Raw genomic sequence first — 24169 nt, forward strand, 5'->3', positions numbered from 1 at the left:
AGGAGGGCAAAGGGCTAACACTGCAGCTGCAGTGTTTCAGGTCAGACAAAAGAAAGAACTTCCCAATTGATTGAGAACAATCTGGCTAAGGCTGCAGAGGGCTCACATTCCCTTAAATGTGTGGCCATGTTGGGTGAGGTCAAGAGGCAGAGGCAGAGGCAGAGGCAGAAAGGATTCCCAGAGGTTCTCTGTCCAGCCTCTGCCTTGAGACCATCTTCACTTAGAGAGGTCAAGGAACTTATCTGCGGCCACTCGGCGTGCTGGTGCAGCAGGGACTCCTGGCCTCTGACTCCCCATTCCCGGGACCCTCCTTCATTACAGGCCTCCCTGGAGGCTGGGGATTGACCTTGATGACCTCCACAGTACTCCTCCAGCCCCCCTGGAAACCACCTGGAGGACTTCAAGCATGAGGGTGGGGGAAGGGAGGGGCTGGCTTTGTGAGCCTAGCAGTTTCTGTCCTGGCCTGCTTGGTCCCCAAGACCACTGGGGATGCCCCTGGAGCAGGGGGACTCTACAGCAGACACAGAGAGTTGGGCACAGGGTCCCTGGAGCCCAAAAGGTCCAGGTGGAGGTAGAGCACGGCCTGAGGGGGCTGACCTTGGTGTAGAGGCTAGAGACCACTGCTGTATGTTCTGGGCCAGCCACTTGCATTCTCTGTTTCCCTGTCTGTGATAAGGTGGTGAGGTTTACCAGATCAGTGCTTCTCAACTGGGGCTTCACAGCAGAATCACCTGGGGATTTTTTTTTTTTTAGTTTGGTGTTGGACATTCTGATTCAGTAGATCCTGGGTTGGCGTGGCCATGGGCATGCTTTCAGCTCTCCAGCTGATTCTGATGCACCTTTGCCCACGTCTGAAGTGGAGCTCAGGCAGGTGTGGGGGAGGGCCCCTGCAGGTGAGTAAAACCGTCCTGGTCCTTCTGAGGTCCTGGGGATTCAAGATTAGAAGGTTCCATGAGATGGAAATGAACATTCCAGGAGTTCCTGCTTCCAACGCTGTACGAAGTTCAATCCCAGATTTCTTAGATCCTGTGATTACCAAATTTTATTATTCTGGGAAACGAGGCTTCCCACGTGGGGTGATACTGACACATGGTTGTTCTGAGTTTGTCAAGAGTCTGAGGTTCCTGTAATCATTCCATATCTCAATGGTGGGATTCTGAACTCTCCCACGTTTTCTGTTTCAACGTGCTGTTATTCTTGTTCTTTGAAATGAAGATTCTCCATGTCTATGATTCTAACACATTATTCTTCTGAATTTTAGAGATTAAGAATCGAAGCTATTACGGTACTAACATTTTTTAAAATTCTAAATTCAGCAACTCTGTGATCCGTCATTCCAGCCGGGCTGTTGGCCGCCAAGACCCAGAGCCTGGCCTTTGTCTCCCCCAGACAAGGTGGTGATTGTGTAAGCTTGGATGCGTGCCCCCTCCCCTGCTTGGCCTGGATGGCCTCTCTGGGGGGAAGAGCAGGGGTGGGGAGAGCAGAGACCCCACAGAGCTCTCTCTGCTCTAGCTCTTGCTCTGTCACTGTCAGTAGAGGAGTGGAAGGTGGAGCAAGGATGAGGGGCGTGTCTGACCGCACCGCAGGAAGGGCTATGGGCTAGGTATGTTGCAGCATCTCTTGTTGGCTCAGTGCATTGGCCCTATCTCACAGCAGAGCGGTCAGTTCCCAGAAGGTCAGCTGTGACTCAGACATTAGAGGTTATTGCATCCAAAGCATCTCCTCTAAACCCACACACGCCCTGACTCCAGATGGGAAAACTGAGGCCCAGAAATAGGAGGTCACTTGCCTGGTAGAGCTGGTGCCCAAACCCAGGCCTCCTCACTAAGCGTCCAGCTACTGCATGTGTCTTCCATCCCGTCCTTCTAAGGCCTTGCTTTTTGCACAGAATCATCAACCTGCTATAGCAGCCAGTCAACTTTTGGGTCCCCCTGAAGGGACAGGGACCAGTCTTGCGACTCAGGATCCCACATTCACAGCCGGTAGCCTGGTGGATTTCACCAGGCCCAAGAGCGGCTCTCCCTGCCCCACGTGACCTCCCCTGGCTGTTTCCTGCCGGCCAGACGACACCGTCTTCTGTTTCATTTGCCCCAGGACTGGTGCCACACGCGCCAGCACACGGCAGGCTCAGAGACCAGGAAGAAGGGGGGAGCCAGGAACAGGCAGGTGTAGGTTGGGGCCGCCACCTACTCACCGTGTGACCTTGAGAAAGTCCCTTCTCCTCTCTGGGCCCGTGCGTTGCAACTCCCAGTTACTGTAAGGATTACACGAGACCCTGTATGGGAAAACCTGATGTGCTAGGAAGGGGCAGAGGCCAGCCTCACCCACGGCCAGTTCCTCATGCTCAGCAATGAGCCAGGCTCTGAACAGCAACTTGTGTTTGTTGAGGGAGACTGAGTGGGTTTATTTATATTCGCTGAGAGGATGAAATTTGGGATTCCAGAGACTTTCCTGGATTTTCAGAAAGTTGGCAAGATAGAGGGGTAAGAGTATAAAGGCCTCGGGCATGTGAAATTTCAGACAAGCGTCCATATAATGCCGAGGAAGGCGACGAGGTCTGCCTTTACTGAGTTCCAGCTGTGGCCAGGCACTTTGCATTCATGAGCTCATGAGCTCTTCTCAACTCCCCACCCGATGGATACTGATTCCCACTTGAGCGATGGGAAACTGAGGTTCAGGGAGGTTTAGAAACCTCCTTAAGCTCTTGCCGCCAGTAATGGCAGGGCCAGGATTCGAACCCAGGTCTCAGAGCTGCACAGCCAGAGCTCTTTCACTTGGCACTTGGCTGGCTGAGAGGATGTGGGGTCATGGGATAGACAGTGGCCAGGGACTAGAAAGACATTTTCCAGGAGAGATGAGTGGTTGCATTTTTCTCTTCCTTCAGCATGACTCTCCCAGTTTTCCATGAAGTTATTTTGATGGATTTGAGAAATCCAGAGCTGCCTGTGGTTGCCCAGCCCTGGACCTCCCCGACCTCTCCCTGGCCCACTGCAGCTTGTAGAGTTGGGTGCAGAGCGAGGGGCTGTGTGCAGCCACACACGTGGCGCACATACCCGGAGCTCCAAGTGTGCGCCCTGCACGCACACGCCCCTCTCCAGTATGCAGTGCGCATGCCCGCACAGAGGCTCTGCCGCTGCTGGGCCCCAGGGAGCTACCAGGTTGATGGGAAGCTCAACGAACACGCCTCCCTTGGGTCTCAGACAGGCTTAAGGAGCCTCTGCTACCCTCTTGACCACCTGCTTCCCTGTCAGTTGACTGAAAATGGAGCTGGTGCCTCATCTTAAGGTGTGTGCCCGGGAGAAACACCTGTGCGTGTCATTCCTTTGGGCGCTACGTGAGCACCTGCAGTCTGCAGACACGTGCCCGCCCAGGCTCAGTTCAGGGCCCAAGCTCACTGCCCTTTTGTGGGCAGAATAAGAAGGCTTTGCTCCATGGCCTTCACATGCCAGTCTCCCACACCGTTCCTTCCACTCCCGCGATTCTGACCTTATGGGCTGCTGGGAGTGAGGCAGGGGTGGGAGAGATGGGCCAGGACCCATAGGAGCACATGTGGGTGGGCTTCAGGGACTGGAGACGCTGGGCTTCCGCGGGGCTTGCCTTGGGTCCCTGAACTGAGTACTGCCCTGGTGCCAACCCTGGGGAGATGTGCCCGCCTGGGGACGTGGCTGGTATCAGGTGGCATGGTGCTCCTCTGGGGTTGAGAGACCCTCACAGGGAGCATGGCTGGGTCCCAGGGCTGAGAAGGTGCTAGGAGAGCTTCTGGAAGTGCCCTCCACTCCTTCCTGTCTGCATCGGCCTCAGGCTTTCCCCTAGCACTGGACTTGGATTGGGGACATCTGAGCTCTGTCCTGCCCCTCATGGGCTGTGTGATGCTGGAGGTCCCCTTGCCTGCCCCGGAGACCCTGCTAATCACCTGCTGTGCACACTGAGAGGCTGGACCACGGAGAACCCAGGGCACCTTTCCCTCCGACTCCAGCTTCTTCCCCTTCCTCCTGAGTTTTATCCCTCTTTAAGACTCAGCACTTTTTCCATTGACTCTTCCTTCTGGGCTCTGAAGAGTCGTTCCAGGGCCTAGGAGGCAACTCGAGACTGTGGGCAAGCCTTGAACCTTGGCGTTTCTAGCTTGCTCCTTCCTGTAATGAGAGCCTTTTGCTCACCTGCAGGGGAGTGTGTGTGTGTGTGTGTGTGTGTGTGTTTGTAATTGCAGCACCACACCAGGGTATCTGGCTCCCCCTCCACATCAGACCTGTGGTGGCCCCTCCCCCGGGGGGCAGCTTGTACAGGCTCAGGTGACAGGTTTATGGGCAACTCCTGACTTCTGAGGGCAGGGCCCTGGGAAGGAGCTGGGCAGGTAGTTATGACGAGGCTGTCCCATCCATCGCTGCTGCCTGCTGCCCAGTCCTCCTTCCGTCCATCACCTCCCCCTGCCTGCCCTCCCCCAGTTAGAACCAGGGCTGTCACCAGCAGAGGGGGGGGACCCTGGCCCAGCCCTCACAGCCAGGCAGGAGGGCTGAGGCTTGACCCCTGGCTTGCCCTCCCCCAGGGCCACCCCAAGTCCTCTGGACGGTACCTCCTGTCTGTCTTTGGAGTCCCTGCACCCTTCTCCTCTCTGCCACCCCTCCCCAGACCATACCATCGCCTCTCACTAGCCATGTGGCTGCAGCCCCCAAGTGTCCTCATGTTCCATGTGCCCCTCCCCCCATTCAATCCATTCTCTAAACGCAGCCAGAGACCTCTTGAAACGCCAGGCTGACCTTGCCACCGCTGATTTTAAATCTTTCCCTGACTTCCCTTGACTCCCACGCTAAAATCCAGCTCGGCGGCGTGGTCCCAGGGCCGGTGTGGGCTGGCCTCCGCGGGCCTCTAACCCTTAAGCCCTCCACGCTTCCTGCCATCCCAGCCCTTTGCGCAAGCTGCCCGGTCCACGTGGATCCCTGTCTGCTTTATCTTCACCTGGCTCTTCCTGTACTTCCCGGGGCCTCCTCCCCAGCCACCCTGGCCACATGCCCCCGACACAGAGGGCTCTGCTCTCCCAGAGCACATCTCTCGGTGTGTAGATGGATGTTCAAGTGTGTTACTTTTATCTGTTCATTTAGCACGTCTTTGTGGAGCACCTACGGTGTGCCAGGCACTGCCCCAGGCACCGGGGACAGTCCATAGTGAACAGGAAAGACAAGGGAAGAATACAGCTCACGCGGTGTGGGACGACCTACGGTAAAGACGTAGGTGCAGATGGGTGCGCTGTGGTGTTAGGTTGTGTTCAGAAGGCTTGTTGGGACAGTCTCCCTGAGGCAGCAGCAACTTGAATAGAGATAGATGAAGCAGGGAACGAACAATGCGGAGAGATCTGGGGGAAGGGCACTCCTGGCCGAGGGGACAGTAAGAGCAAAGGCCCTGAGATGAGGCGAGGATGTGCTTGGCCTGTCTGAGCAACAGCAGGGGCGCCAGAGTGGCTCAGAGGCAGCGCTGGTTGGGAGGAGAAGGGATGAGGCAGAGGGGTGAGCACATCCCCAGCTCCGCTCTCCCTTCTCCCGCCTCCTCCCCCAGCTGGGCAGCCCTCCCCTGGGGGACATAGATGGGTGCTTGTCTCGAGGGTCCCCCTCCCCTCTCACTGCCCCTCGGAACACTCGGCGGCAGGGACAGGAAGTGTCGGCCCTTGCCTCCCAGCTGCCCGGGTGGGACGCCACTGAGCCGGCCAGCCTGCCCGAGGAGGGACAGAGGCCCTATTGAGCCCGCTCTCCGGACCGGCAGGGACAATAGCCACACTGAGGACCAGGAACATCGGCGGCATGCTTGTTCAGGAAGTCACCAGCCTGCTGCCTGCCCCCCTCCCCATGCCTCCCCAGCCCTCCTGACTTTCTCCTCTAGCTACTTATTTCAGGATGATGGTCATGTCCAAAATGATCACTTTGTCCTTTACCTCCTCCCCAGAGGCTCCCTGCTCTGCGCCAGACCCACGCTGGGCCTGAGGATGAGAGCGGAATCCTACATGGTCTCTGTCCCCGGGGAGGGGCCTGGGAGAAGGCAACAGGCTCACAGACTGAGTGGGGTACCTCAGTGCTTCCTACAGAGATGCACAAAGTACAGGGGGCAAACTGCAACCCAGGGGGATGTCTGCCAGGAAGGCTGGCTGGAAGAGGAGTGTTTCTGAAACCATGTGGCACCGGCGGGGCTAGACTAGCATCTGTTACAGGCCCAGAGGTGGAAGGAAGCAGTGATTTCTGCCTTAGGGCAAGCCAAGGCTCATGCCACGCCAGACTCAACCACTGTCTGCTTCTTCAGCCTGTGTGCTGTCTGCTTGTGGAACATTTGCACAGGAAGGATCTTTGGCGATCGCCTAGGCCTGGAATGCCAACACAAGTCCTGTGTGTCCGTCACCCCCAGCCCACGGCCATGCCAAGGCAGATAGCACCAAAATTACATTATTCTTGCCTATCGAGCTAGGATGCTGCCACAGCATCTTTCTTAACAAAGTGCTCCGATAGCAAGTAATTGGACGCGCAAGATGAAGTATTTGCCTTTCCCGTCATGTTCTCATTGACAGATGGGGAAACTGAGACCCAGGCCGCGAAGGGGCTTGTCCCACGTCACAGAGCACATTGGTGGCGGCATGCTGGGGCTGGGGTAGGGGTGGGGTGTGTTAAGAAACACCCACCTTAGAATGTAAATTGGTGCAGCCACTGTGGAAAACAGTATGGGGTTTTCTCAAAAAACTAAAACTAGAGTTATTATTGATATATGACCCAGCAGTTTCTCTCCTGGGTATATACCTGAAAAAAAGGCAAAAACACTAATTCGAAAAGATACATGCACCCCAATGTTCATAGCAGCACTATTTACAATTGCCAAGGTATGGAAGCAACCTAAGTGTCCATCAACAGATGAGTGGATAAAGAAGATGTGGTTTTATACACACACACACACACACACACACACACACACACACACACACACATACGTACAATGGAATACTACTCAGCCATTTCATAAGAATGAAATTTTGCCATTTGCAGCGACATGGATGGACTTGGAGGACATTATGCTAAGTGAAATAAGTCAGACAGAGAAAGACAAATACAGTATGATATCACTTACATGTGGAATCTAAAAAATACAACACGCTGATAAATATAACAGGAAAGAAGCAGACTTGTAGATAGAACAAACGGGTGGTTATCAGTGTTGGGGGAGGGCCAAAATAGGGGCTGTGGGGTGGAAGGTACAAACTACCGGGTGTAAGATAGGCTCAAGGATGTAATGTACAACTTGGGGAATATAGCCAATATTTTGTAATAATTGTAAATGGAAAGTAACCTTTAAAATTTGTATAAAAATTAAAAATAAAGACACACCCACCTTAGAGTTTAAGTTGTGAAACCTTGGAGGCTGGGACAGACCCCACAGTAGTGTTTCCCTCTCTGAAGACGGGATCCCTGTCAGTCGTCCCTGTCGTAGCATCCCATTCCTTCATAGCTTTCATCATGGCTATAATTATTTGAATGAGATACTTGGCGTTTTTCCTTTCCCACCTGACTGGAAGCTCGTGGGGTCCGGCATCACATCTGTCTTGTTAACCGCTCTGCTGTGGTGCCTCATAGATAGTGGGTGCTCAGTGCATATGTGCTGAGGGCGTGAGTGGAAGAGCTGGTGGCAGGCGGGGTAAAGGCACCCAGTAACTGTCCCCGTCTCTTCCCCACTCCACGGCTGGCTGCTTGGCCCCCACTGGCCTGCAGAGGACAAGCGGGCCCCTGGGGGCAACGTGGGCCAAGGCGCCAAGCTGGTCAGATCCGTGCCAGTACATGGTAAGCAGCCAGCCCAGGCGGGGTGGTACCTGAGCTTCCTGGGGGGAAACCGAGGCCCGGGGAGCCACCGTAATACAGGAGTCTTGCCCACTGAGTGGGAGCTGGGCTGGCCGGTGCCTCCTGACTCCTTGCCTGGGCACCCAACCTGGCCACCGGCCCCCAGGTCTGTAGTTCCGGGGCTGACTTTTCCTGACAGCTGGGCCCCTTGGGATCTATGTGTGCCGGGGCCAAAGCAAACAGCGGTGGGGGGTGTGTGTGCGGCAGAGGGCTGCAGGGCCCCAGTTCCTTTGCTTTCCTGAACAGTCGGGGGCCAGAGCCCCCGAGCAGCCAGGCCCCCTGCTCCCTCCATTGTTCCTTGTGATGCTTTCCAGATGCTGAGGAGTCACAGGCTTGGGGCTGGGCCAGGAGAGCCAGGCCAGCCCTCCCCCAGCACCCCACCACCACCTCCACCACCAGTTCCACTTTTAAAGGGATGGCCCTTCTCCTCACCTTGGGCCGTTGTCCTGCTAAGCCTAGCAGCCTCACTGTCCTGCATCCAGACCAGTTGCTGGGGTGAGGAGCCCTGGGCTCCATTCCCAGCTCCGACCCTATCTTCCTGTATGGCTTGGGCTAGCTACTTGCCTTCTCTGTGCCTCTGTTTCCTGGGCTGTAGAATGGGCATGAGGGGAGGGGGCAGTGTGGAAAAGACAGTATGCGATTGACACTCCTACTTTAACAGACTGTCATCAGTATCACCTAAGGCAGTTGTTCCCAAAGTGGGTCCCTGGGCCAGCAGCCTGAGCGTCACTCAGGAACTTGTAGAAATGCAGATTCTTATGCCCACCCCAGACCTGCTGATTCCAGAGCTCTAGGGATGGGGCCAGCAGCCTGTGTGATAACGATCCCCGCAGATGGTTCTGATGCACGCTCAAGTGTGAGTAATAACCTGTGCTCCAGAATTAAGAGCTTGGGCATCTGGAGTCAGAAAGATGGAATGTAGACTTCGCAGCTCTGTGGCTTTGGAAGTGAGCCTTGGTTTCCTGGTAAGGAAAATGGATGGATGTTGCTATACTGTGTGTGGTGGGGTTACTGGGCTGATTAAATGAGACAGATAGCACATAGCTTGGTCAGCCCAGCTCCCACACCAGAGCTCTTCTGGGACAAACGCTCCGTGAGGGCAGGTCCCGTGCCTGCCTGGCTCACACCACCGTCAGCACTTTAAAGGAGCTGCCTCAGAACCCTGACAAAGGGGCATGTGTGCACTGCTTGCCCTCACAGGAGTATAGTGGGCACAGAGTGCACGGGATGAGCCGCAGAGGGGGCCGAGAACAGAGTGGTCCCTGCAAGCAGGAGCAGTCAAGGAAGGCTTCCAGGGGGAAGTGCAGCTTCCACGGGATTTTGTTGGGAGATGGGAGATGCCAGTTAGTGGGACTGGCGTGCAGAGGTGGTGTGAGAACGAGTACCACCAGCCGGCCCCCCTCCTGTAATGGGCACGTTCCCCTCCCCGCCTCCTCGGCACACGAGCAGGTTTATTGTTACGGGGGCTGCCCACAGACAAGGGCGAGGACATCCCGGAAGGTCGGAGCTGGGGACCATAGCAGAGGTGCTGTGGTGCTGTGGGAGTGAGCCAGACCTGGGTTTGCATCCCAGCTCTGCTGCTTCCCGGCTGTGTGACCTCAGGCAAATCTCCCAACCTCTCTGTGCCTTGGATTCCTCATCTGTAGGGGTTGTAGGGAGGATGGAATGGCTGGTGAAGGTAACACTGCACGTGGCAGGAGCTGTAAGGGTTTTACAGCCGTGCCCAGGGAGGGTATTGGACCATCTGGGGCTGTACAGCACAGCTCTGTCCTCCTGACTGCTACAGAGCCCGCTGTGCTGAGCACCCCTGCTCTTGGAGACGGTGGGGGAGGGATGGTTTTGCACACTTTTCCTGCCCCTGGGTGAAAAAGCAAGGTCAACTGCAGCCTGGGCTGTGTGGGTGGGAAGTGCCTGGCTTCCTCGCCGTGACCCCCTAGAAAAGTCGCAGAAGGGCGGCTCTTCCTTTGCCAGGCCCCAACCCTGAAGGGGAGAACACGGGTAGATTTGTGCCATGGTCTGCTGCCCTGCAGTGACCGTGAGAGGTGCACGTATGCCTGTACGCACACAAACACACATGCATTTACAGCCATGCGCACCCTCCTCCCCAAGGCCCGTTCTCTGAGTTTCAGGACCGGCCAACACTGTGGAACCATGGTAAAAGCGGGCAGACGCCTGGGCTGGCCTCCAGGAGCCTCTTAACCCCTGCTCTGCCCAATTACACTTGCCACAGACGACCTTGAACCCAGTCCACAGCCTTCTGACCCTCACTCGGCAGCGAGGGAACTGGATGACAGCCAGGTAGACTGGGATCAAAGGCCTGCCACTGACTTGCTTTGTGACCTTGGACAGGTGACTTAACCTCTCTGGGCCTCTGTTGCCTCATCTGGAAACAGGGTCACAATGAAGCCACCTACAAGTCAGGCGCGTGGCCGGCGCGGCGCTCAGTGGACACTCCCCACGGGCGGTTCCTGCCTGTGGCTGTCGCCATCTCCTAAGTGTCTCAAACTCCAACACTCACCTGATGAAAGTTCTCAGAGGTGGACAGCATGCTTCCCTTCCTACCCCCTGTGAGCCGAGGAGGAGATGGAGGCCCAGGGAGAGGAGCAATGGATGTGAGGACAGAGCTGAGGCTGGAAGCTGGGCCTGCAGCTTCTCACCAGGCAGCCGTGGGAGCCTCAGCCCCAGCTCCTGCCAGAGTGGCCCCAAACTGCCGACTTCAGCGTTTCATCGGCCAGGACAGATCAGATTTCTGTTCTGGCGCTTGGCCACCCTCCACACCCTTCCCCCATCGCTATTTTTGAGCTGAGTTCCCCTGTCCTCTCCTCCCAGGGCTGTGACCCTCACACCCAAAGCATCACTGTAGGCTTACCCACCGCCTTTCTGCCCCCAGCTCTGCCCCCAGGACTGATGCAGAGCCTCCCTCTAGCCAGATGGAGCTGGGCTGGTTACAGCCACGTCCAGCCGGGTCATGTCTGGCCAGGCCTCACCAGGGATGGCCTCAGACGCAGAGCCAGGGACCAGACAGTCTGTGGAAATGGCGCTGGTGGCCTGAGGCGGCCTTCCAGGGTGCTCAGCGCAGCCCAGGGGGAGCGTCTTCAGAGTGAGCCAGCCCCAGCATTGCCACCTCCTGCTTGCGTGACCCCGACTCCGGCCCACACACCTCACCCATCACCGGCACTGCCCATACCACTGTCCCCTCCAGCTGTCGATGTGCTCTGAGCCCCACCCAGGGTGCCCCGAGGAGATGTGGAGGGCCCTGCGTGGCCCCAGCACACTCAGAGACTACTGGGAAACAAGACCAAAGAAACAGCAGTTTTCAAAAGTTCTTTACATTCAGGATGAAATCTCTGGCATGCTGGAGGCCGGGTCAGGGCGGGACATGACCCACAGCCGAGCGAGTGGTGCCGACCACAAAGCCCGCTGGGAGTGTGGGGAGCCAGCGCCTTCTCTGGGGGAGGCAGTGGGAGGGCTGTCAGCTAGCGCTCGAGCCTGGGACTCAGAGTGGCGTGAGCACCCTGAGGAGGGCAGTTAACCGTGTCTGGGATGGGGGAGGCCAGAGGGGGTGGCCTTGGAGCTTGGCCCTGGATACATGAGCGTTCACGGGGTGGAGAAATGTTCGGGGCGGAGGTAACAGCAAAAGCCAAGGCATGGGGGCAGAGCGGGGCGTGTCCTTCGCAGGAAATGGTCTTGTTGTCTTTGTTGGAGCACGAGTTTTGTAGGAGGGAGCAGCAACGATGAAGGTGAGGTCAGCTGGGGAAGGGTCCAAAAGCCTTGAGTGTTTTACCTAAGTCTGGGGAGCCTGGCCATTAAAGTACCTGGGGGTGACTCAGCCTGGCTGGCCCCGGGCTGTGGCCACGGCTGGGGAGGAAGCAGCGTCGGAAGAAAGGGTTTGCTGGGTGAACAGGCCACCCAAACAGGGATGAGCAGGGACCCGGGAACCCGCTCAGGAGAACGAATGGTTTTCAGGGCTGCATCCAGCTCTGGGCCAACCGCATGGTGGTTGCAGGTCTTCCGTCCACCACATCCACTCCCTGTGGCGGTGGCAGGACGAGCGATAGCTGTCTCCCTCCTCAGTCACAGGAGGGGAGGAAAACCCAGGCCTTTTGCAATCGCTCTGATTCGGATGTTTTCCACCCCTTTGGACGCCCCCCCCCCTTCCCTTCCCGCCCCTGAGCTCTGATCCGTGCGGTTTGCTAATGGAGGAAAGCCAGAAGCAGGAAGCAGATAGCTTAGGGAGTGGCTGTTCATGTGATTACAAAGTCTCTGCTTTCCAAAAAGTTTTGCCTCAGAGCAATTCCAATTGCCTGGCCTTGGGGTGGGATTCGGAGAGAGGGGTTCCTGTGGTGGGGAGGGGCTCCTAGGGGCACAGTGCCCAGAGGCCTGTGGGGTGCCAGGGGCCTCCACACCGCTCTGGTCCTGGAGGGGCTTCTTGGCCTCTGTCGGGGCGTCCCTCCTGTATCTGTTTTCTCCTTCCCTTTTGGTTCGTTTCCCGCTTCCTCTCTCCCCTCGTCTGTCACTCCTCCCCCCCGCCTGCCCTCCCGTCTTCTCAGTCTCCTGGCTCCCTACCCCTGACTCCTGACTGCTCTGCCCCTGCCTCCCAGCCGCCCCCTGTCTTCTCCTCTCCATCTCAGCCCTTTCCCTGTCTCCACACTTCCACTCCATGCCCCCTCCCCAGGGTTTTCCTGAGACCTTTTCCTGGCACTGTGAAAGCGTCATTGTTCCCCTGCACTTGGACAAACCCTAGTGTTGTGGAATCAGGATGGCATTTTTGCGGTGGCTTTGGGCTGGGAATGGGCCGGGACGGGGTGGGGGGGGCAATGAGGAGGCTGAGCCTTCTGGGCTCATGCTGGGCTGCGGCAGGAACCCAGAAAAGGGGAGGGGGCCTGGGGGAGGGGGCCAGGACGCCTGTGCTCAGACAAGGGGGCCCTTGAGACTCCGGAGGAAACCCAGGGGGACCTCTTGCCGCGTCCTTCCTCCCTCCCAGCAGCCTGCAGGCCACGGGGTCCAGCCCACCTGTCCCTCTGATCGCCTGCTTCCTCTGGGGCCTCCGCTGAGCCCGCAGCTGCCGGGACCAGGCTGCAGAGGCTGAAGCAGCCCTCCTGCCCACCTCCCCGGGCCATGTGTGTGGACACGTGAGTGTGGAGGTCTTTGGAGGGCGGCTAAAGCAGTGTCACAGGGCGCAGGGGAAAGAGAAGCATGGGTCCGGGCACTGAACAGGCTTAAGCCCGCATCCTGGCTCCAATGCGGGCCCCACCGCTTACTGATTCTGTGACTTTGGGCAAGTGCTACCCCTGTCCCCAGCCTCAGTTTCCTCATCTGTCAGTAGGGTTCAGAGTGCTGATTTCATAGGGCTGTTGCATTGATTAGAGATCATTTCACGTGTCCTGCATTGGCTGCATGCCTGTCACCTAGGAGGACTGGGTGAAGAGCAGCCTCTGCCTGAGAACGTGGGTCCAAGAGTGTTTCTGCAGGTGTGAGTCTGACTTGGGCCAGAGCCTGAAAATGTGTGTCCGAGGGTGTCTGTGACAGGTGTGGACCACGCTTGGTGAAAGGGTCACACAGGGCTGGTCCCTTTGGAAGGCCCCAGACTGTGAGAGCATTCCTCATCTGTCTTGCTTATTTCCATATTCCTGGAATGTTCCACAGAGCCTGGGGCAGAGCGGGTGCTCAATAAATGTTAGTTGAATGAATGAATAATTGCAGGGGTAGCCAAGGGCCGGAGCTCAGAGGTGGAGTCGTGGTCCTAGGAGCAGGCTTGTTCTCTCATTTTCCCACAACCATTTCAGGAGCGGTTGTGCATGAGGTGGGGGAGTGTTGCTGTGGTGTCAGCGGACCGGGTTCAAGTCTTGGCTCCACGGCTGTGGGGCCCTGCACAGTTTGCTGGGCCTCTCTGGGCCTCTGTTTGCTCTCCCATAGAATGGAAGAGCTTTGGAGTGACAGGTTGGCAAGTGACTGGCCCATAGTAGGTGCTCATGAAATGTTAGCGCCCCAGCTCCTACACTCGGCAGATGAAGTTCCAGGTTGGGCCTGGGAGAGCCAGGGCTGAGCCCCGGCCTCTGACCGCAGCCCCTGTTTACTCCCCATGGGTCCAGGCTTGAGGGGAGAGACAGCACGGAGGGCAAGGGGGTACCTGTGGGCCTGAGGAAGGGGGGCTCAAGAGAGGAGACTCTGGGAGAGGGGCATTGCCTCCTCCAGGGAGAGGCCCCAGCCCTTAGAAAGGGTCCCCAGAACCCTCTTGTGCCTTCCAGGAAGGGCCAGCAGGGACGCACAAAGAGTCCTGGGCCCTTCATTCTCTGTGTCTTCATCTATGGAAAGGGCATCTCAAACCCAGGGCTCTTTCCCTCTCAACTCTAGGCCAGGATAGCCTCGGCCGCCTGGCCACAGGAGAGCATGCAGACGGGGGCACAGGGATCCAGCAAGGAGCCCGTCTGTTCCTTGTTCCTCCCTTGCTTCTCTTGGCTCGGCCAGTGCCTGTCAGCTGGACGCACTGTGGGGTCAGCCTAGCGTTCCCTGGCAGAGTGGGAGCGTGAGGGCGGCTGCCAGGCTGTCCTATGGGCCTCAGGGAGGAAAGTGAGCCTGCCCAGTGGTCAGTGCCACGCTCATTCGAGAGATGGGGAAACTGAGGCCCAGAGAGGGGAAGGGATGCCCCCTGGGCCACCCAGCATGCCAGGGTCTGTGACAATAGCAACACTTTCCTGTTTCTCACCATCCTGGCCGGATGGGTTCCTCATCTTAATATCGTCTTCGCACACTGCGGGGCAATTGAGAGGATGGGCTTGAGTCAGCGGCCTGGGTTCAAGTCCAGACTCTACCGCCTGCTGATAGTATAGCCTTGGGTGAGTTACTTAACCTCTTCATGCCTCGGTGTTCTCATCTGAAACCTGAGACTAAGCATACTTGACTCATAAGGTGATTGTACAAAGGGGGTCTGGCTCTGACAAGACACCCAACGAGTATGGCTATTACTGTGTCCCAGAGCTTGGCCGGGCGCAGGCAGGCAGAGGTGGTGTGGCCAGGGCTGGGGCTGAGGCCTGCAGCTGGGGCCCATAGCCAAAACCGTGATCCAGAGAGCAGAGGCCATGTGTCCTGGGGCAGAAGCCAGTGTGGAGCCATGATGCACAGGGCATGGCCTCAGGTCCTCAGCACCCCACCTCACTGCCCCCTCCTGGGCCAGCGTCCCTGGGATGCTCTCCTTCAAGCTACCAACGATGACAATGTCATCTCCCTGCAAAAAAGACTCAGTCTAGGGACTGCCCTGGTGGTGCAGTGGTTAAGAATCTACCTGCCAATGCAGGGGACACAGGCTCAGTTCCTGGACCAGGAAGATCCCAATCCCACCTGCCGTGGAGCAACTAAGTCTGTACGCCACAGCTACTGAGCCCACGTGCCACAACTACTGAGCCCACGTGCCACAACTACTGAAGCCCACACACCTAGAGCCCATGCTCCGCAACAAGAGAAGCCACTGCAATGAGAAGCCTGTGCACCACAATGAAGAGTAGCCCCCGCTCGCTGCAACTAGAGAAAGCCCGCGCGCAGCAACGAAGACCCAACGCAACCAAATAAATAAATAAACAAAAATTTTTTAAAAAGACACTCTTAAAGGGGCCAAGAGGAAAACAAACTTCACTCTGAAGCCTGACTACTGGTGGGACTTCAGGAAGCAGGAGCAGGGAAATTGATGGGCACAGTGACCAGCCAGACTCTTATGTCATGTGATAGGTGTGGATACTTCCAGCTGTCCTCAAAATTGAGGGAGCAAATGGGATCCAGGGGGTGGGAAGTCCACTCCATGGCCGGGGGGGCGGGGAGGGCAGCTCTACGGACATGAACGTGGTCCAACAGAACCAGCAGCCAGAGGTTGGCCATTGCCTGGCACCCAGGCCCCAGGGGACAAGTATGGACAGAGCTGCCATCTCTGTCTGTTCCCACCACCTTGGAAAAGCACAGGACTCCCCCTTGTGGGCAGGAGGGGCCTGCAGGCCAGGGAGTCGGCTGATGGACCATCATAATTTTCTCCATCAAAGTCATACCTACTCATTCAAGACAATTCATTAATTAGAGCAGAGCATCCTGTCTCCTGGAGGCAACCTCTGAACACTTCTGACTGATCTCCTGCCGGCCCTTTCCTTGCACATTTTTCCTTTTTACAGTTTTACTCTGGGAGCAGTCTATATTCAATCGCTTATCCTGCTTTCTTTTTAAAATGTTTTCCCAAACCCTTTTTTAAAAACCTCATAAATATTTCAATGGCTTTGTTGTCATTTGTCCAATGGGTGTAACGTCATTTAGGGAACCAAGGCATTCGTTTTTTTCCAGCCTGTCGCTGTCATAAACAATGCTGTGATGGATATCCTTGAACATCCCTGTGGTCTGCACCTCTGATCTTTTATTTCCTTAGGATGGTCGCCCAGATATAGATTTGCTGGGAGGGAAGGAATGGAACTTTTAAAGTTTGAAACCTTTACCAAGTTGCACTATAGAAATGCAGTAGGAAATGTACTTGTTCAAGCCCACCCCCAGCAGTGTCTGAGAGTGTTCCCTCTCCACACCTGCCTGGTTGGCCTTCACCAGCAACAAGAGTTGGGAGGATTACAGAGCTGAAGTGCCCTCAGAGTTACCTGGTCCAATTGTCTGACCAGGGCAAAAGTCCCTTTGGCAATGTCCCTGATAGTTGTTCACCCAGTCTCTGCTTGCATACCCCTAGTGAAAGGGAGCTCACTACCTAGCGTCCAGCCACAAGAAATCTCATGAGCCTTTGGGAAGAAAGCACTGAGCCATCCCGAAAAAGTGCCCAGGTAGTGTCAGCATCCTCTACATCTCTCCCCAAGCTGCTGGCTTGCCCGGATGTCACCTTCCACTCCCCGCCCAGCTTTGCCCCGGTTACTCCCTGGCACAAGTCCTCCTTCCCACCACCATGCCAGCCACCATCTCTCACTTCCCAGGCTCCCCTCCATGGTGATTCTAGCCTGATCTGGAGGTCAGAGGACCTGATGCCTCGTCTCAGCTCAGTCCCTGATTTGCTATGTGTCCTTGAGCAAGTTCCCTGGCCTCTTTGGTCCCCAGAGGGCCTGTCTGTACTAAGAGGGCTGGTTTCTGAGCCCCACTGAGCTTTGCCTGAGCTCCTGGCAGTTGTGATTTCCCAGAGGGGTGTGTGGCAGGGACCCGGGTCAGGAGAGCCTGGTCAGGCCTGGCCTGCTTCCCAGTCGGGATGGGCAGTGGTCCCTGCAGGGCCATTGGTAGTCACTGTCTGCTTCATGCTGACGTTTATGAGAAGAGGCCATGCCTTTCTGGGAGGAGAGGCAGGGGGAAAGTGTGGGGGGCAGAGAAGCCTTCTTTCTGTCAAAAATTCCTACTCCCTTTGGCCCTGCTCTTGTCTGAGCGTAAGAATGATGGGACTGAGCCCTTCCGGGAAGCTGCTGCTTGCTGCCCAGAGCTGCCTGCTGGCCTGCCCTCCCTCCGTCCACTGCCTCTCTGCCCCTGCCCCACAGGCATCTCTCCCCTCTGACCCGTAGGAGGGCAAAGCCACTGGGCTAGGCTGAGCTGGAGGCCCTGGGGCCTGGGGGATTTCTTCTCCTGAGCACAGGCCTCAGCTTCATGGTGGGGACACACTTGGGGGTGACAGACAGAAAGGGTGTAGCCTTGTGGAAAAGCCTGCTGGGCCTGGCCTCCTGCCCCTCACATGCTAGAAACTCTTTGGCAAGTGCTTCCCCTTCCCCGTGCCTCAGTTTCACCATCTGTTAAGTGGGTGATGATACTCCCTGCCCCACAGGGTTATGGGGAGAGTTGAATGGGAGCCTGACAGGCCGTGGAGCTGTAGCACAAAGCCTAGCTCACAGGTGGTCCTTCATAGAAGTCTGTTCTCTTCACTCTTCCCTTTGTCCTCTGCCAGCAGCATCCTCAGAGCTTCCACAGCCTTCCTCTACCTTTATGGCTCCCCCTGAGGATTCCAGAAGGTGAATTATTTTTACTTGCCACCCCCCACCCCCCGGCAACACAGGGGTGGTGAGCCCACCCTCTACTCAGGCTTCCCTCCCATCTTTGGGACTTTCCTCTTACGGTTTATGCCCATTGGTCTCAGCCCCAGCCTCTGTATCACCTGGAACACATCTGCTCCCTCTCCCTGCACAAGCCCCAGAAGCGAATGCTACTGAAATCACTGATGGTTACTGAGCACTTGCAGTGTCCACCCACCGGGCTAAGACCTTCATCTGCGAGAATGCATCAAATCCCTCCAACAGCGCTGGGAAAGCTGGCCCGTTACCAGCATCCTGGGTTCCTGTGGAAACCAAGTCACAAAGGGGTTGCATAGCTTGCTGAAGGTCCCCCAGATAGTCACAGGCAGAGGTAGAATGCCACCACTGGCATCTGGCCCTGAAGTCTAAGATCTGAGCCACGTATCATGTGGGGGGGTGTCAGAGCTGGGCCCTCCCAGTGCCTGGCCTGACAGCAGTGTGGGAATGGTGCGCTGAAGATGTTTGATACTGCAGGAGCCTGGAGCCCCTGTCCCTGCCCAGAAGCTCCCAGTCCTTGATGGAAGCCTCCAGAATGTCCAGGTTTCTAATTACATGGTGTGGTGATGCGTTCCGACTCACCCCCTTGCTCTTCTCTCACCTTCCTGCTTCTCCCTTTGCTGCACATGCTGTGTCTTTTTATTTGTGTACCTTTCCTTCCTGTTCATTTCTGAAGCAGAGACTTTTTGGGAACTGAATTGTCAGTCTTGCCCCAATCCTCACCCTTCACTCTACTAAGTGTCCCGAGATGCCTTGACCCCTGCCCTTGGACCCGGCTGTGTGAGGCCAGGTGCCAAGTCCCATCAGTCTCTGAACCAAGAGGCCTGCAGAACCAGAGCCCAGAGTGGGTCTGGCTGGTGATGGCCCCCACATTTCCCACTTCAACCAAGAAGTCTCAAATCCTACCATTAGTGAGGCACCGCATGCCTGTCCCTTGTCCCCCTTTAAAATGTAAGTGCCTTTAAGAACAGGGACCAGGAAACTGAGTTCATCTAGTACTTTATTTCGGGATTACTGCAGAACGGAGGCTGTGTAAGTTGTGGGTACCAGGCACCAGGTAGAAAAACGTGCCGCTAGAAGTGGTTGGGTCACTGCACACCCCGTATCTTGAGACCAACACAACTCGAAGTGCCTTCAGAGTCATAGGTGGCCTGTCTACTGCAAATTGACTGGACCCTGGGCCCTGGCTGCACGCCGAGTGCTCCCCTTGGCATAACTAGCCTCTCTCATGGACCTGACCAGTGCGGAGAGCCAGTCCTGCCTTGGAGCTCGGTCTTCTCCCCAGGATATCATGGCTTCCAGGAAGGCCAATAACGATCCAAAAGACATTAGGCAGTGGGCCCAGAAGACCAGCACGGCGTTGTTGCCACTTTCTAAGTTTAGATTTACACATTCAGCACGTACGTCCATTTCTAGGGTTTTGTCTGTAATTCTGGTAGGCTGTCACCAAGTGGTGGTAATGGCGGCTGGGCAAGAAAGACATGATTACTGAAGGAAGAAATTATTATTTTATATACCGCTATTGTTCTATATTATTAAATAATAATAATTAATACTCCTGTTCGATTTGCCAGGCATCGTTCTAAGTGTTTTACCTCACTTAATCCTCAGAACAGTCTTTCGTGGTAGTTCCTATCATTAATCTTGTGAAGTGACTCGCCCAGGATCACAGAGCTAGGATTTGAATCCAGAGTCTGGTGTTCTTAACCTTTATACACTACTTCAGAAACAGGCAAATACCCAGGGAAACATTACTATGGACAGACCACCTCGTAGACCAGTACTTCTTACACTTAATAGCGTATGAATTCTCTGGGGCTCCTGTGAAAATGCAGATTCTGATTCAGTGGATCGAAGATGGGGCCTGAGATTCTGCATTTCTAATGAGCTCCCAGGCAATGCTCAGGATGCCAGTCTAGGAATGACTGATAGTCACAGTGTAGTGCCTGCATTTAAGCCGGCCTCAAACTCAAATCCTGTGAGTGCTAAGCAGGTGACATAATGCAGGGCGCAGTTGGTCGGAACAGAGGTGACACAGAGAATGCATTGCAGTCGGTCTGATGGGGTGGCCACTCCTTAACCTCAGCTGCTCATCACCAGCAAGGATTCTGGACCAATGTGGTCATATTTCTATGTGAAATCTCGCACTTTCAAATAATGGGGCAACAAATTCAACTCTCTAAAACACTAGGCAGCTTGTACATGAATGTTCATAGCAGCATGATTCATAGTAGCCAAAAATTAGAAACAACCCAGTGTCTTTCCTCTGATGAATGAGTAAATAAAATACGGCACGACCATATAATGGGATATTATTCGGCACCAAAAAGGAATGACATACTGATACATGCTGCAATGTGGATTAACATTAAAAACACTACAGTGAGCGAAAGAAGCCGGACACAAAAGGGCAATTATTGTATGAGATGTCAAGAGTAGGGAAATCTATAGAAAGAGAAAGTAAATTAGTGGTTGCCTGGGGCTGGGTATGGTGAGGAAGTGGGGGGTTGGATGGTGAGTGATTGTTAATGAATACAGAATTTCTTTGGGGGAGTAATGAAAAATGTTCTAAAATTAGACTGTAGTGATGGTTGTATAACTCTGTGAATATACTAAAACCCACTGAACTGTACACCTTAAATAGGTGAAATGTCGGGTACATGAACCATATCTCAATAAACCTGCTTAAAAAAAAATACCATATAGGAGAGAGCCAGTTTCTTTAATATATAAAGTGCAGTTACAGATCAACAAGAAAAATACCAAACCCCGGCAGAAAAAAAAAAATCACAAAGTATATGAACTAACAGTTCACAAAGGAAACACAAGTGGTTCTTAAATGCAGAAATTCTCTCTTGGGCTTCTCTGGTGGCGCAGTGGTTGAGAATCTGCCTGCCAACGCAGGGGACACGGGTTCGAGCCCTGGTCTGGGAAGATCCCACATGCCACGGAGCACCTGGGCCTGTGAGCCACAATTACTGAGCCTGCGTGTCTGAAGCCTGTGCTCCGCAACAACAGAGGCCACAATAGTGAGGGGCCCGCGCACCTCGATGAAGAGTGGCCCCCACTTGCCACAACAAGAGAAAGCCCATGCACAGAAACGAAGACCCAACACAGCCATAAATAAATAAATTTTTTTAAAAAATGGCAGAAGACAACATATTTAAAAAAAAAAAAATTCTCACTTGCTCATAATACATGTCGTACAAGTCAAAGCTACTCTGAGAAGATTTTCTACCTCTTAGGTTGGCAAAGATGAAAACTCTGTTAGGGAGGAGACGGGACATTAAGTTGGTACACCTGCAGCTGGAGGCGTGGAGGCGGGTAGTGGCAATTGTCATCTTTAAAAATGAAAATTGTACATACCCATCAACCCAGCAATTTCACTTCTAGGAATTTATTCAACAAATGTACTGTCACCTGTGCAAAATTATATATGTACATACACACATATATGCAAAGTTATTCATAGTAGCATTGCTTGTAATAGAAGAGTGGAAACAATCTAGACATTTGCAGTAGTGATGGGAAAGCACTACGAACCTTGCATAGATTTGAATACTGTGCAACCCTCAAACACAATACAGCAGCTCTGTTTATACTGATGTGGTGGAAAATATTATATATATGTCTGAGATATATTATTAAGTGAAAAGGGAAGATGCAGAACCAAGTATATAGTCTGTCTCCATACGAGTGGGGGAAAAGAAAGGCTGCACGTACGTATGTATGTGGTGTATATGTTTGTAAATGGAGAGCCCATCTTTGGGGTGGTCTAAAGGAAATTCAGATAGCCACCAGGTAAGGCAGCAGATGGCTGGGAGCAGGGGTGAGGGGAGACACACTTTCGCTGCGTACAAGGTTGTATTCTGCCTGCGTTGTCTCTTCAGTAGCCATTTAAACCACACCACCCAGGGCCAGAGAGCACCTGTGTGAGGTCATGTGACCACCAGTTGCCCCTTCATGACGGCAGAGTTAAAGGAGTAGTTCCTAGCCACCATCGAGGACTTTGCTCCCTTAAATCTAAAAGAGATGTGCGCCACTCACCACCTCCTCTGTTCTCTGTCCCCACACGAGTCTCCCAGCCTTGGGATTCCCATGTGTGCTCTGAGGGTGACTCTGGTGTTCTCTGGACTGAGGACAAAAGGTATCTCTGGCACACGGGGACACAGGGCATGAAGGCTGAAGAGGGAAACCATGAGGACCCCTGTGGGGCATCATTTGGGCCTGTTGGATCCTAATCCCTGTGTTTGCTTCCTGTCCTCTAGGCACGCCCCAAAGGCGAGGGTCTGACCCCGTACCAGGGCAAAAAGCGCTGCTTTGGCGAGTACAAGTGTCCCAAGTGCAAGAGAAAATGGATGAGCGGGAACTCCTGGGCCAATATGGGGCAGGAGTGCATCAAGTGCCACATCAACGTGTACCCACACAAGCAGGTGAGCCGGGCGAGGGGCGGGGGAGCGGGAGCAGGTGAGGCAGAAGGACCAGGGGAGGGGGAGCTTTTCCCTTACTGAGCCTCAGACGACGGGGATGGGACCAGATCTATCCAAGTTAGCCCTCTCTTTCCTTGTCTCATAGGAAGTGGGGGGGAGAGGGCTTGTTTCTCCAGGAAGGGAAGGAAGATAAATGGGCAACTGTACGAAGACCCTGAGACCACAGACCCCAGTGAATTTTGAAAGTAACGAACTGCAACCGTGACACAAAGAGGGATACGCAGGCGGCGGGATGCTGTAGAAAAGTGCATTTTGTTGGTTCTTCGCCCAGTTGGCGCATGTGTACAAGGTGGATACTGGGTGCCAGATACTGTGCAACGGGGCTGGTGGCCAAGGGCCGGCCTGCCCTGCTGGGAGGGGGTTGAGGCAGCTCGTCCCAGGCAGCACTCACTTACTGCAGGCTGCAGAGAGGAGGCGGCATTTACTCTGGGGCCTGAAGCAGGGGAGGAAGCTAGACCTGTCACCAGAGGGAGGGTGGTCATCCTGGGAAGAGGGTACAGCAAGTGCTAATGCCCTGAGACTGTTGGACTGGAGATGCTCAAGGCTGAAAGCTCAGTGAAGGAACAGGAGAGTGGAGTGGGAGATACGGGAGAGCTAAATGGAGCAGTCACCAGAGGAATTCGGGGGGCCCTACAAGGAAGCCCCCAGCAACAGGGCTTTCGGCTTCATTTTGAGATGATTGCTTTGGTTGTGTGTAGAGACTGGCCTAGAGGGGCTGGGAGACTGGGGAGACCAGCAGGAAAGCCATGGCCATAGTCCCGGGCGAACCGAAGGAGGTCTGAACTAAGGTGGTGGCTCTGGATTTGGGTCCAACACAGAGCATCACGGGGTCAGATGTGAAAGGTGAGGGGGGGCCAGGAATCCAGGAATGAGAACAATCACACTCTGGCTTGAGCTCCTGAGTGGATGGAGGTGGTCGTTACCAAGGTGGGCAGCCTGGGCTGGGGGCAGTTGGGATGGGACAGAGGTGTTCTAGATAAAGGCAAGAGATCTCTAATACATGCTACATTTGAGATGTTCCTGAAAATCCAGGTCGAGACGTCAAGAGGGCAGCTGGGTTTGTTATTCTGAAGCTCGTATGAGAAGTCAAGGTGGTTCACCGGGAATTGGGTACCATTGGCCTAAAGGTATTTAGGGAATGATGAGATTGCCTGCAGAATGTGGGTAAAGTAGCGAAGGGATTCCCCGGACCATGTGTTGTGGAATCCCAGCATTCGGAGGTCAGATGGAGGAGAAGCGTCCGGCGAGGAGGGGGACCAAGGAGCGTGGAGTCCTGGGGGTGGGAGGGTGGCAGCACAGGTGGTGGCGGGTGCTGAGATGTCGGGTGTAATGACCGTGGAGAAGGGCCCTGGAGGTTTGGTAATAAGGAGGTGGTCCCGAAACTTTGGAGGGCATCACTTTTACCTGGAGGACTTTTTGAGCCGCCACCAAGCTCTGAGAACCACTGAAGCCGATGCCCTTTAGGTCGGACATGAGGCGGAGGGGAGATGTTAATTCACAGCGGATCTGTTGGCCAGGGCAGTGTCCATGGTGGTGGAGGTTCCCTGGGCCAGGCCGCAGAGGAAATACCTTCACTGTCCACTTTTGCAAAGGGCATTGATTGTGGAGAGAAGCAGAGAAATGGGACAGTAGCTAGAGTAGGGACGGTGGCGTTGAGATGGGTGTTCTGAAGATGGGAGAGCCTGGAGCACATTATAGGCAAATGAGAATGACCCAGAAGAAAGCAAAAGGCTGATGATAAGGGGACAAGAGGGAGATGCCTTATCATCAGCCCGGGAGGGAGGGAGGTGGGGGATGATTGGGGAGG

At 54.9% G+C, this 24169-nt stretch overlaps 1 protein-coding gene across 1 annotated transcript in view; it reads left to right on the top strand.

Moving 5' to 3' along the window:
• The window catches only part of ZCCHC24 (zinc finger CCHC-type containing 24), a 61903-nt gene that overhangs the window by 27461 nt on the left and 10273 nt on the right, over positions 1-24169 (top strand). The window contains exon 3 of the mRNA XM_079901049.1: positions 22141-22305. Within this exon, the coding sequence (XP_079757175.1) occupies positions 22141-22305 (165 nt within the window). The remainder of the gene's footprint in view (positions 1-22140; positions 22306-24169) is intronic.

Source organism: Stenella coeruleoalba (genome assembly GCF_951394435.1).
Source record: "Stenella coeruleoalba genome assembly, chromosome: 16".
Lineage (NCBI taxonomy): Eukaryota > Metazoa > Chordata > Mammalia > Artiodactyla > Delphinidae > Stenella > Stenella coeruleoalba.